Source organism: Neopsephotus bourkii, unplaced genomic scaffold (genome assembly GCF_033783945.1).
Source record: "Neopsephotus bourkii isolate Nb327-2 ecotype Australia unplaced genomic scaffold, CSIRO-AGI_Nbou_v1 NB_85, whole genome shotgun sequence".
In the NCBI taxonomy this organism is placed as follows: domain Eukaryota; kingdom Metazoa; phylum Chordata; class Aves; order Psittaciformes; family Psittacidae; genus Neopsephotus; species Neopsephotus bourkii.
Genome location: NW_026900602.1, coordinates 73,108 through 85,672, shown reverse-complemented (window position 1 = coordinate 85,672; position 12,565 = coordinate 73,108). Strand labels below are relative to the sequence as shown.

At 62.0% G+C, this 12,565-nt stretch overlaps 1 protein-coding gene across 1 annotated transcript; it reads left to right on the top strand.

Annotated features, from left to right (window-relative positions):
• The first annotated feature begins 156 nt into the window (after window positions 1–156).
• On the top strand, window positions 157–12,082 carry POU6F1 (POU class 6 homeobox 1). The gene is made up of 11 exons (XM_061354918.1): window positions 157–396; window positions 2,567–2,663; window positions 3,183–3,381; window positions 5,544–5,653; window positions 6,086–6,311; window positions 6,983–7,203; window positions 7,551–7,679; window positions 7,787–7,993; window positions 9,799–9,937; window positions 10,160–10,334; window positions 11,670–12,082. Exons 2-11 carry the CDS (start codon window positions 2,610–2,612, stop codon window positions 12,013–12,015), a joined length of 1,806 nt encoding a protein of 601 aa, XP_061210902.1. The 5' UTR covers window positions 157–396; window positions 2,567–2,609; the 3' UTR covers window positions 12,016–12,082.
• Window positions 12,083–12,565: the final 483 nt, after the last annotated feature.

Below are 12,565 nucleotides of genomic sequence, written 5' to 3'. Positions count from 1 at the left end.
CATCATCATTCAGGCCCCAAGCTCCCAGCGTGTGCATTGACTTGGGTACCATTCACTTGGGTACCATTCACTTGGGTACCATTCACTTGGGTACCATTCACTTGGGTACCATTCACTTGGGTACCACACGTGCTTGGAGCAGCTCCTGGCTTGCCTTGAGTTTCCTTTTCCCAGTGCTTCCCTTTGGCAGCGGTGAGGATCAAGAAGCAGGGGTTAGGTTCTGAGGATGGGGCTGCCTTTGGGTTCTCCGGTTGCTCCTCACTGCAGAGCTGGGCACAGGGACAGCTCCGGGCTTTCTCTCCCTAGAGCCCAAGCCCCAGTGCCGCAGCCCAGCAGGACCCAGGAGCCAGCCCCATCTCCTGCCAGAGCATCCCTTCAGCCCCAAGCAGTGAGTGAGTACCTGGGGCTGCCTTCAGCATCCCATGGCATCGTGGCTCCAGGCTCTGCTCTCTGTGGTGGGTTTGGATGCCCCCATAGAGCATCCCTTCCCTCCCAGCTGGGATGGCAGTTCCCTTCTCGCTGCCAGTTTGGGATCCCAGCTTGGGCTCAGCTCCCCCTGTGACCGCTATGGGACAGGCACTGGGGAACTGGGGAGGGGTCCCCGTGGCAGGGAGGTGATGGGATGAGAGGTGGAAGCTTTCCCACCTCTCCCAGGCTCAGGTGTAGGAGAAAGCTGCTACCAGACACCGGGGGGGGTCCTTGTTAGCAAAGCCCCTGGGGCTGCTCTGCTTGTGCTGGGCCCCAGTGGGCAGAGGGGAGATGAACCTGGAGCAAATGCATCACCCCCATGGGATGGGATCAGCCCCACTGTGCCCCAGCTGCCCTCCCTTGGCCAGGGCTCTACACAGAGCTCTTCTGGAGCCTCTGCCTTCCCTTGCTGCCTGCAGTGGGGCTGCTTTGCCTGTGCTGGCTGCTGGGGCAGGGGTCCCCTGCTCTGCCTCCATCGCCTGAGCTGCTGGGGGCCCATTAACTTCCCATGGGCAGCAGCCTGGCTCTGGCTCTGCTGCACTGGAGTGGATGCTGCAGAGCCCTGCGCCCGCTGCTTCAGAGGAGGATTTGGCTCTGAAGTCAATGGGGGCTCCTTTGGACCAGCAGGATCCCAGTACCTCTGGGTACCAACTGCATCAAACACCAGCTCCGGCGCAGGATGCGCTCGGTGGCCCCAGCAGGAGCCCCGTGGCTTCTGAGGCACAGAGGAAGGATAACGGGGTTTGTACAACGGTGCTGGGGTGTTTCCTGCATCCTGGATGTGCCTCCCGGGCTGATGTGGAGGAGTGGAGCAACAGGGGCTGCCCGCACCACGTTCCCTGTCAGGAGTGAAACCCCATGGATGGGATGCACTGACACCAGTCCGGGGCTGAGCTCCCTTGTGGATGGGCTGTGAGCTTGAGCCCAGAACCCCCCCAGTGCGGGGCTGCACCCCCAGAGCGGGAGCAGCAGCTCCGGGAGGGGATCCTGCCCCTCTGCTGTGGGAAGGGGGGACCTGAGAGCAGCTCCAGAGCCTGAGGGGTGCAGGGAACCTGGAGAGGGGCTTGGGACAAGGGATGCAGGGACAGGGCAAGGGGAATGGCTTGAACCTGCCCGAGGGGAGCCTGAGCTGAGCTCTGAGGCAGAAGCTCTTCCCTGTGAGGGTGCTGAGGCGCTGGCACAGGGTGCCCAGAGAAGCTGTGGCTGCCCCATCCCTGGCAGTGCTCAAGGGCAGGTTGGGCACAGGGGCTTGGAGCACCCTGCTCCAGTGGAAGGGGTCCCTGGGGCTGGATTGGAGCTCTCAGGTCCATTCCAACCCCATCCATCCCATGGTTCCATGATGCTGTGAGAGGGGAGAGCTCAGCTCCAGTCACTCCCACCAGCACCAGCGTGCCCCAGGCTGGCAGCAGTTACACAAACAAGGACACCTTTGGCCATGCATGGAGCAAGTCAAGGTCATCGGGGCTGGTTGGATGCACCCCAACACTTTGCTCCTCAGCCTCTTACAAAGGCGGCTGTGCTCCTGCAGGCAGTGCAGGCAGAGCCTGTGAGCCAAGGAGCTCATGGAGGGCATGGGAAGAGGATGAGATGCTTCCAACAAGTGGGTCGAGCCCCTTCCCACCTCCAGCGCCTCATCCCGTGCTTGCATGAGGTATCCCCATTGATTCAGGTGCCCTTAGGAACGAGCAGGTTGACTTTCCTGCTGCTCGCAAACAGCATCAGGGCTTGGGTGATGCCCGAGCCTTTGGGTGCCTGCCCTGGGCTTCAGACAGGAGGGACGGGTGGTTTGTGCCTGGAGCTTCGAGGGATTCCCAAGGGATTGAACCTCATCTCCAAAGGGAGGGAGAAGGGGGAAAGGCTCCACCCTTGGAGTGCCCCTTCCCTGCTTGTGCGAGTGATGCTCAGCGAAGAGACAGCGCTGCCCCATGAGCTCATTGCCAAGGGGATGGGTGATTGGTACCCAGGGCACCGGAGCCTCCCTGGGCAGGACACGAGGGGCAGAGCTGGGTGCTAGAACCAGAGAGGAGGTGGTGGCAGGGCCCAGGTTTGCTCTGCACCCCAGCCCCATTCCCTGTGTGACCCTGTCCCCCCCTTGCAGCATGCGGAAGCCCTGAGCCCTCTCCCACCGTTGCTGGGGCACCATGGACACGGGCGCCGTGCAGCCGCAGGAGGCTTTGCTGACAGTCAACGAGCAGGTACGGGCAGCCCCTCTGCACCCCACAGCCATGGGGACCGTGGGGAGGGAGTTGGGGTTTGGAGCCCCACTGCGTGCCCTGGAACCATCTCGCTCCTGCCCCCTGCTCCGTTTGCCCCCACACTGGGGAGGGGAAGGAGCTGGAGGAGCTTTAAGCTCCCTTCCAACCCAAACCACCCTGGGATGCTCCGATGCAGGGGGTTCACCAGACCCCTGGGGCTGTGGAGCAGCACTGGCTCCAGTGCTGCTGATGGGGTGCTGCTGGGGGTGCTGCAGCCCTGTTCTCCCTGTGGAGGGCATCATCTGCTGCTGCCCATGGGGTGGCCACTAAAGCAGGAGGGGCTGTGCCCCCCCCAATCCACCCCTCGAGGGGACAGCGTGGGCTCTGCTTGGTTTGGGTTAAGGATCACCCATGGGGTGGTGGGAGCCCCTTCCCTGTGCGCTGGGGCACGGGGCCTTGGGGGACAGCTCTGGGGGTGCAGCCCCCGGCACTGATGGGCGCTGTGGGGCTCTCCTGCAGGTCATTGTCATGTCCGGCCATGAAACCATCCGCGTGCTGGAGGTCGGCGTGGACGCCCCGCTCCCGGCCGAGGAGGACCCCAAAGCCTTGGAGGTGCCCCCAGGGGAGGTAGCGGGGGGCTCCCCGGGACGGAGCAGCCACCCCGGCAGTGAGGACGTCCCCGGCAGCACCCAGAGCTCCGGCAGCGGGGAGGCACCCGGTAAGAGACTGGGGTCACCGTCACCTCCCTGCCCCATTCCCTGCCCCATTGCCGGCCCCATTGCCGGCCCCATTGCCTGCCCCATTGCCTGCTCCATTGCCTGCCCTATTCCCTGCCCTATTCCCTGCCTCATTCCCTGCCCTATTCCCTGCCCCATTCCCTGCCCCATTCCCTGCCTCATTCCCTGCCCCATTGCTGGCCCCATTGCCTGCCCCATTGCCTGCCCCATTGCCTGCCCCATTGCCGGCCCCATTGCCTGCTCCATTGCCGGCCCCATTGCCGGCCCCATTCCCTGCCCCATTGCCTGCTCCATTCCCTGCCCCATTGCTGGCCCCATTGCCTGCCCCATTGCCGGCCCCATTGCCGGCCCCATTGCTTGCCCCATTCCCTGCCCCATTGCCTGCTCCATTGCCTGCCCCATTGCCGGCCCCATTGCCTGCTCCATTGCCAGCCCCATTGCCGGCCCCATTGCCTGCTCCATTGCCGGCCCCATTGCCGGCCCCATTGCTTGCCCCATTCCCTGCTCCATTGCCGGCCCCATTGCCGGCCCCATTGCCGGCCCCATTGCTTGCCCCATTCCCTGCTCCATTGCCGGCCCCATTGCCGGCCCCATTGCCTGCCCATCCATCCCTGCAGGGAAAGCTGGGCTCCGGAGCACTGGGTCGGAGCCGGGAGGAGGAGCAGTGCCTGTTGGTGCAGGCTCTGCAGAGCATCCCTGGGCCAGGCTGGGAGAGGAGTGAGCAAACCCAGTTCCTCCTGTGGGAGCATCCCGCATGGAGCACAGCCCTCGAGCACGTGCTTCCCATAGGGAGAGCATCCATTGATGGGATGCTCTGCTGGGAGCTCAGCTTTCCCTCAGGCACTGGAGTCTGGGGGTCCTCTGCCCCTCACCCTGTGCTGCAGGCGCTTCCCCTCTCACATGGGAATGCAGCTGGAAATGACCCATGTGGGGACATCCTGCTTCATTCCTCACTGCTTTTTGGCCAGCGCCCCCATCCTCCCATAGGATCCATCCCGAACCCACCTGCAAGCACCGCTGCCCTGCCCCTCTGGTGCTTTATTTATTAACGGGGCTTTCTTTGGGTTCTGCCCGAGGAAAAGGCAGGAAAAGGGCATTTTCCTTTACACCAAAATGGGATTAAGTGGATTTTACACTTGAGAGTTGCCATTATTAGAAACCAAGCAGCATAAATACAAGGGGTTGCTCAAACCCCAACACCAGGGATTAGGAGCAAGGGTTCCCCTCACTGGGATGGCCGCAGTGATTCGGTGCCTTTGGGTGCAGGGCTGAAGGACCCAACGGAGCTCAGCCCATGGGGACCCCCTCTGCAGGGTGCTGGGGGTGATCTCGGTCCCTTCCCTTTCCAGCTGCCCCTGCGCAGGTCAGGAGCTGGCACTGCTTTAACTGCTGCTGATTCTGGAGCCAGCAGCTGGTGCAGGGAAGCATCTCCTGCCTTAACCCTGCCATAAAACACGGTCCCCCCCAAACCTCTCCCTTCATCCCTCATTGCCTCCTTCCCACCACGTCCCATTAGAAGCCCCTAAATCCCTTTGCTCTGCAGAGGAAGCTCCATCCACCTTGGGGTGCTCACATGAGCTCTATGGGGCTGCAGCTCCCCCGGGACACCCACAGGAGGGTGCTTGTTCCCTGGGGGGGTGTAATTTGGGTGCCCCCCCCCCCCACTTTGTGCAGATGAGGGTTGCCCATGCTATTGCTCCAGCAGCAGCAGCGCCTCTCCTGCGAGGGCCGGAGCAGCTCTGCTCTGCTCTGGGGCAGCCTGGAGAGGAGAAGGCTCCTGAAGGGGAGACCTGAGAGCAGCTCCAGTGCCTAAAGGGGCTGCAGGGAACCTGGAGAGGGGCTTGGGACAGGGGATGCAGGGACAGGGCAAGGGGAATGGCTTGAACCTGCCCGAGGGGAGCCTGAGCTGAGCTCTGAGGCAGAAGCTCTTCCCTGTGAGGGTGCTGAGGCGCTGGCACAGGGTGCCCAGAGAAGCTGGGGCTGCCCCATCCCTGGCAGTGCTCAAGGACACAGGGGCTTGGAGCACCGTGCTCCAGTGGAAGGGGTTGGGGCTGGAGGAGCTTTAGGGTCCCTTCCCCCCCATTTCATTCCCTGGTTCTCTGCTATGATTCCTCTCTCCAACCCATCTCTGCCCTCCCCACAGGCAAAGCCAAGCCAGTGGCTGGAGCATCCCCCAGCACCGTCCCCTCCGCTGGCACATTCAACCACGGCCCAAGCCAGCAGCCGCAGCCGCTGGCCCCGCTGGCCCCACAGGTAACTACCCCATAACACAGAGCGGGGCGGGCGAGGTGGGGGGGACAGGGCCGGGCTGGAGGTGGCGGTGGTGGTGGTGGGGGGGACCCCGGGTTGGTGTCCACTGGCTGTAGGGGGGACCCCGAGGGCAGAGACGTCCGCTCGTGGCGCGGGGTGTAGGAGCTACACCTCGAACCAAGGCGATCCCTCCACCGGGCGCCCTCGCCTCGAGGTGCTGCCAGAGATGCACTGGGATGGGCGAGGGGATGGGGGTTTGGGAGGGGGAGATCCCCCCTCAGCCGCCTCCCCACGGAGAGGGGGCTCGGCAGAGCTGGGCACCCCAGCTGCTGCCGCGGGAGGGGTCCCCCCTGTACAAAGACTTTAATGCTCCGCTGATGCTGTGTGCAGTGGCGTTGATTTCTGTTCTTTTTGGAATCTTGTTTGCTTTTGCAGGTCTTGACTCAGGAAAACTTAGCAACAGTTGTGACAGGAGTAATGGTTCCCGCAGGGACAGTTACTCAACCTCTTCTTATCCCCATCAGTATTGCAGGTCAAGTGGCAGGTCAGCAGGGGCTGGCTGTGTGGACATTTCCTACAGCAACGGTCGCTGCCCTCCCCGGATTGACGGCTGCTTCTCCTACAGGGGGGATATTCAAAGCACCCATAGCCAGTGTGCAAGGTAACGGCTGCTCTTGTGCCCCGCAGCTCCTTGGCTGTCCCCACCCCAGCCCATCCTCAGCAGGACGGGGCTGATGTTTGATGCTGGGGACTTGGTTGCAGCTCCCCAAAGGAAAAGCTGCCCCAGTGCAGGAGAAGGGATGGGGAGGATGAGGATGGCAGCGAGCACACAGGGAAAGGCAAGAGGATGGGGTGAGAGGGCTGGGTTAGGCTTGGGCTCTGGTGCCGAGCTGCAGCAGATGAGGTCCTGCAAGGGGGCAGCCCCATGGGTATGAGAGCAGCCGGAGCGAGGGCCTCGTGCCCTGTCCTGAAGGGAATCATCTCCTATTGGACACGGGCTTGGAGCACCCTGCTCCAGTGGAAGGGGTCCCTGGGGCTGGATTGGAGCTCTCAGGTCCATTCCAATCCCATCCATCCCATGGTTCCATGATGCTGTGAGAGGGGAGTCCTGGGAGTGATCTGGAGCCAGAGGAGGTGATGGGACCCTGGAGGTGCCCCTCGCCCTCTGCGCTGGGTCGGGTTAGGTCCAGCACCCATGGGGCAGGATGAGCCCCGCTGTGGGTCAGTCCTTGGGGATTCAGGTTCCCATGGGAAGAGCCAGTGGGATATGGGGGCGCGCGGAGCTCCGGGGGGCGAACCCCTGCTCACGCTCTCTGTGTCTTTGCTCCGCAGCCGCCGCCGTGCTCAACACATCCATGGCAGCCCCGGTGCCACCGGCCCAGGCACTGCCGGCTGCGGGCCAGCCCCGCGCCCCGCTCCAGCCCCCCGCTGTGTTCGCCCCCAGCCCCGGCCAGCCCCCCATCCTGCCACAGCCCAGCGCTGCGCCCGCGCCGCCCGGCCCCCAGACCCACATCGCTGTGCAGCCCGCCGGATTCGCCTTTAACCCTGCCATAGTAAGGACCCTGGCAGGACGGGGTGCGAAGTTGGGCACCCATTGCCTTGGAGCTGGTGCCTTTGTGGCTGTGGAGAGCATTGAGAAGCCGTGGGTGCTTGGGGATGGAGCCCCCTGCTGCAGCGCTCCCATCCCATGGGATCATGCGGGAGATCCCAGCCCGGTTCCTGCTGAGCAGGCAGCCCCGCTCTAGGCCAACCTAAAGGATGCATTGAGGACATCAAGGGCCTTGCCCCCCAGCCCGGCGAGGCAGGACCCCCCCTGCCGCGGGGAATGGGGTGGCCGCGCACGGGGACGCGGTGGCCCCGGTGCTGCCCACGTCTGACCCCGGCTCTCGGTTCTCCGCAGCTCAGCGCGGCGCCACTCGGGGCTCAGCCCCAGCTCCTGGGCTCCTTGGCCGCCACCCCCGTCATCGCCAACGCCATCCCCAGCGTGCAGGGCATCACGGGCCAGATCCTCACCAACGCCCAGGGCCAGGTACCGCAGCCCTGCCTTTGCCACCCCCTGCCCCAGCGCTGCTCCCCATGCGCATGGGAGGTGCTGGCAGGGCACAGCCCCAGCTCGGCCTCTCCTCCTCGGCCCAGGTCATCGGGACGCTGCCGTGGGTGGTGAATCCCCCCGGGCTGGCGGCCCCGGCCCCGGCCCCGGCCCCGAGCCTGCACGTGCAGACGGTGACGCCGCAGCTGCTGCTCAATGCCCAGGGCCAGGTCATCGCCACCCTGGCCGGCAGCACCCTGCAGGCGCCCGGCGCCAAGAAAACCGGCACCCCCGAGCCCCCGGCCCGCACCGAGGTGAGCGGAGGGCACCGGGCAGGGGCATGGGGCTGAGGGGATGGCGCCGGGCTCTGGGAGAGCAGCAGCATCCTTGGGATGTGGCCATGAGGCTCTGGGAGCACTTGAGCATCCTTGGGATGTGCCCATGAGGCTCTGGGAGAGCAGCAGCATCCTTGGGATGTGTTCGTGTGGCCCTGGGAGCACTTGAGCATCCTTGGGATGTGCCCATGAGGCTCTGGGAGAGCAGCAGCATCCTTGGGATGTGCCCATGAGGCTCTGGGAGAGCAGCAGCGTCCTTGGGATGTGGCCATGAGGCTCTGGGAGAGCAGCAGCATCCTTGGGATGTGTTCATGTGGCCCTGGGAGCACTTGAGCATCCTTGGGATGTGGCCATGAGGCCCTGGGAGCACTTGAGCATCTTTGGGATGTGCCCATGAGGCTCTGGGAGCACTTGAGCATCTCTGGGATGTGCCCATGAGGCTCTTGGAGAGCAGCAGCATCCTTGGGATGTGTTCATGTGGCCCTGGGAACACTTGAGCATCCTTGGGATGTGGCTGTGAGGCTTTGGAAGCACTTGAGTGACTCTGGGATGTGGCCACGTTGCTTTTGGAGCACTTGAGCATCCTTGGGACCTGGCCATGAGGCTCTGGGAGTGCAGGAACATCCTTGGGATGTGTTCGTGTGGCCCTGGGAACAGTTGAGCGTCCTTGGGATGTGCCCATGAGGCTTTGGGAGCACTTGAGCATCTCTGGGATGTGCCCATGAGGCTCTGGGAGCGCAGGAACATCCTTGGGATGTGGCCATGAGGCTCTGGGAGCACTTGAGCATCCTTGGGATGTGCCCATGAGGCTCTGGGAGCACTTGAGCATCCTTGGGATGTGCCCATGAGGCTCTGGGAGCACTTGAGCATCCTTGGGATGTGCCCATGAGGCTCTGGGAGCACTTGAGCGTTCTGGGCTCCTCAGAGGCAAGGAGCTACCGGAGAGGTCCAGCAGAGGCCACAGGGATGCTCGGGGGTCTCTGATGAGGAGGGGTTGCGGGAGCTGGGCCTGGTTGCCCTGGAGCAGAGCACCCTGAGGGGATCAGTGCCCATCACAGCTCAAAGGCTGCCAGGAGGATGGAGCCAGACTCTTCTTCATTGCACAAGGAGCAGTGGCCATGACCTGACCCCAAGTTCCACCTCACCAGGAGCCAGAGCTTTACGCTGTGGGTGGCAGAGCCCTGGCCCACGCTGCCCATGGTGGGTGTGGAATCCCCCTCTGTGGAGCCATCCCAATCCCACCCAGACACGTTCCTGTGTGCCCTGGCTTGGCCATGGTTGGCCTGGGTGATCTCCCTTCCAGCCCTAAGGATTCTGGGATGATGTCTGGATGCAGCCACATGGCTTTGGGAGCACGTGAGCATCCTTGGGACCCAACCACGTTGCTTTGGGATGCAGCCACGTTGCTTTGGTACCCAACTACGCTGCTTTGGGAGCCCATGAGCTGCTTTGGGATGTGACCCCTCCAGCCCTTCAGTGCTGCCCCATGGGGCATCCCACTCTGTGCCTGCCAAGTCTCTCAGCCAGGATGGGATGTGACTGAGCCTCACCTTGGTCCCCCCCCAAACCCCCATTCCATGTGGGAATGGGACATCCCAGAGCTGTCACAGCCCCATTCCCAGCAGGAACTGGGCTGTTCCCAGTGTCACCTCCATTCAAACTCAGCAAAAGCAATGCCATGGCCAGTGCAGGGATGGAGCCGGTGGGCAGGGAGCAGGGGAGCCCTGGCCATGGGGGTGCCATAGGGGTGCTATGGGAGCGCTGACCCCTCTCCCCCTGCCCAGGTCCAGCCCATCCAGCCGGCCCCAGCTCTCACCCAGTCAGCTGTGGTGATCCCAAACCCTGCCCCGGCAGCCAAGGCTTCCTCCGTGCCTGTCCCCATCACCTGCTCCGAGACCCCCACCGTCAGCCAGCTGGTGTCCAGTGAGTCACGGCAGGGACTGGGATGCACTGGGAGGAGGGAATCCAGGGTCTGGGATGCCCTGGGATGGGGGGAAGGAGGATGCTGCGTGCTCTGCACCCCTGGGGGTGGCTGCTGGCACCAAGTGCTGTGGAGCCCAGCAAAGGGGATGCTCGTTATGGGGGGGCGGAGAAGCAGCTCCGTGGCCATCACTCCTCATCCTTCCCATGTCCTGGCCCTGGCAGAGCCCCCGGCTCCCAACAGCAGCACGGAGGAGGACGGGATCAACCTGGAGGAGATCCGGGAATTCGCCAAGAACTTCAAGATCCGGCGCTTGTCCCTCGGGCTGACGCAGACGCAGGTGGGACAGGCCCTGACGGCCACCGAGGGTCCTGCCTACAGCCAGTCGGCCATCTGCAGGTACCAGCATGGGGTGCACAGCGGGGAAAGGGCTGGAAAGATGGGGAACCCCGGCACAGGGTGCCTGGAGCAGCTGTGGCTGCCCCATCCCTGGCAGTGTTCAAGGCCAGGTTGGACACAGGGGCTTGGAGCACCCTGCTCCAGGGGAAGGGGTCCCTGCCTGTGGCAGGGGTTGGAGCTGGGGGAGCTGCAAGGTCCCTTCCAACCCAGCTCAGTCTGGGATTGTGGGAAAGGAAAGGACAAAGAAAAGGAAAGAGGAAATAGAAGGAGAGGAGAGGAGAGGAGAGAGGAAAAGAAAAAAAGAATAGGAAGGGGAAGGGGAAAAGAGAAAGGAAAAAGGAAAAGGAAAAAGGAAAAGAATAAAAGGAAGGGAAAGGAAAGGAAAAAGGAAAAGAATAGGAAAGGGGAAGGAAAGGGAAAGGGAAGGAAAGTAAAGTAAAGGAAAGGAAAAAGGAAAGGGAAGGGAAGGAGAAAGGAAAGGAAAGGAAAGGAAAGGAAAGGAAAGGAAAGGAAAGGAAAGGAAAGGAAAGGAAAGGAAAGGAAAGGAAAGGAAAGGAAAGGAAAGGAAAGGAAAGGAAAGGAAAGGAAAGGAAAGGAAAGGGAAAGGAAAGGAAAAGAGAAAGGAAAGGAAAAGAGGAAAGGAAAGGAGAAAGGAAAGGAAAGGAAAGGAAAGGAAAGGAAAGGAAAGGAAAGGAAAGGAAAGGAAAGGAAAGGAAAGGAAAGGAAAGGAAAGGGAAAGGAAAAAAAGGAAAGGAAAAGAGAAAGGAAAGGAAAAGAGGAAAGGGAAAGGAAAGGAAAGGAAAGGAAAGGAAAGGAAAGGAAAGGAAAGGAAAGGAAAAAGGAAAGGAAAGGAAAGGAAAGGAAAGGAAAGGAAAGGAAAAAGGAAAGGAAAGGAAAGGGAAAGGAAAAAAAGGAAAGGAAAAGAGAAAGGAAAGGAAAAGAGGAAAGGAAAGGAAAGGAAAGGAAAAAGGAAGGGAAAGGAAAAAGGAATAAAAGGAAAAAAAGGAATAGCAAAGGAAAAGGGGGAAAAGAAAGGAAAGGAGAAAGGAAAGGAAATTGAAAGAAGAAAAAAGGGAAGGAAAGGAAAGGGATGAGGAAAGGCTGAAGGATGAAGAAAGGGAGAAAAATTGCAGGAGCGGGAAAACTGGAGAGAGGGAGGAAATGAGAGCAGGAGGAACGCTGGAGGAAGGGGAACTGGAGAGGAGGAGGAAAAACGGAGCCGGTCTCGTGAGCGGTGTCCCCATCCCAACCCGTCCCCTGACTGCATGGGGAGGGAGGGAGCTGGGACGAGCGGGGCCGGTGCCCGCGGAGCCCCTCACCGCGCTCCCGGGGCAGGTTCGAGAAGCTCGACATCACCCCCAAGAGCGCGCAGAAGCTGAAGCCGGTGCTGGAGAAGTGGCTGAGCGAGGCCGAGCTCCGCAACCAGGAGGGGCAGCAGAACCTGATGGAGTTCGTCGGGGGGGAGCCCTCCAAGAAGCGGAAGCGCCGCACGTCCTTCACCCCGCAGGCCATCGAGGCGCTCAACGCCTACTTCGAGAAGAACGCGCTGCCCACGGGCCAGGAGATCACCGAGATCGCCAAAGAGCTCAACTACGACCGCGAGGTCGTGCGGGTCTGGTTCTGCAACCGGCGGCAGACGCTCAAGAACACGAGCAAACTGAACGTCTTCCAGATCCCCTGAGCCGGGCATCGCTTGCACCCCCACATCGCTCCCCATTACCCCCAGCTATCAAAGCACTTTCTGCCCCCAGCCCCATGGGGGCGCTGGGTCTCCATCACCCCCCCCACCACCACCACCCTTTACCCGTAGTTGTCTCCGTGTGTCCGTCCCGTCCCCATCCTTGCTCCACATCGCACCCGACCGCAGCGTGTTCACAGCGGCCATCACCCCTGCCTTGTGCCCCCCCTCTTGCCTGTGCCGTGCCCTGTGACGGACCCTGCCTGCGCTCACCGCTCTCTGTCCCGTCCCTCCCGTGTTGTGTGTGTGTGTGTCCCCCAACAAAAGGAGTGATCCCCATGTTTTGGCCGTTTTCCCCTGTGCCGGAGGTAGCGTCGCAGCTCGCTGGGGCTTGAACCCCGCTTTCATTTCACCCCCGCTTTGAATTCGGAGGGGTTTCTCCATGGGACACCCACCCCCTCACCACCGTAGGGACAGCGCTGTGGGTGTTTGGGGGCTCCAGCGGGCTCCCCAGTGCCCTGAAAGGGTTTTTGGGGGGTTGAACCCCACAACG

What these genes read in the sequence shown, in the direction of transcription:
- POU6F1 (XM_061354918.1), top strand. Translation starts at nt 2,610, where the DNA reads ATGGACACGGGCGCCGTGCAGCCGCAGGAGGCTTTGCTGACAGTCAAC. An exon ending in ACCCATAGCCAGTGTGCAAG is followed by an intron (nt 6,312 to 6,982) that starts GTAACGGCTGCT and finishes TTTGCTCCGCAG; the next exon opens with CCGCCGCCGTGCTCAACACA. An exon ending in TCGCCTTTAACCCTGCCATA is followed by an intron (nt 7,204 to 7,550) that starts GTAAGGACCCTG and finishes GGTTCTCCGCAG; the next exon opens with CTCAGCGCGGCGCCACTCGG.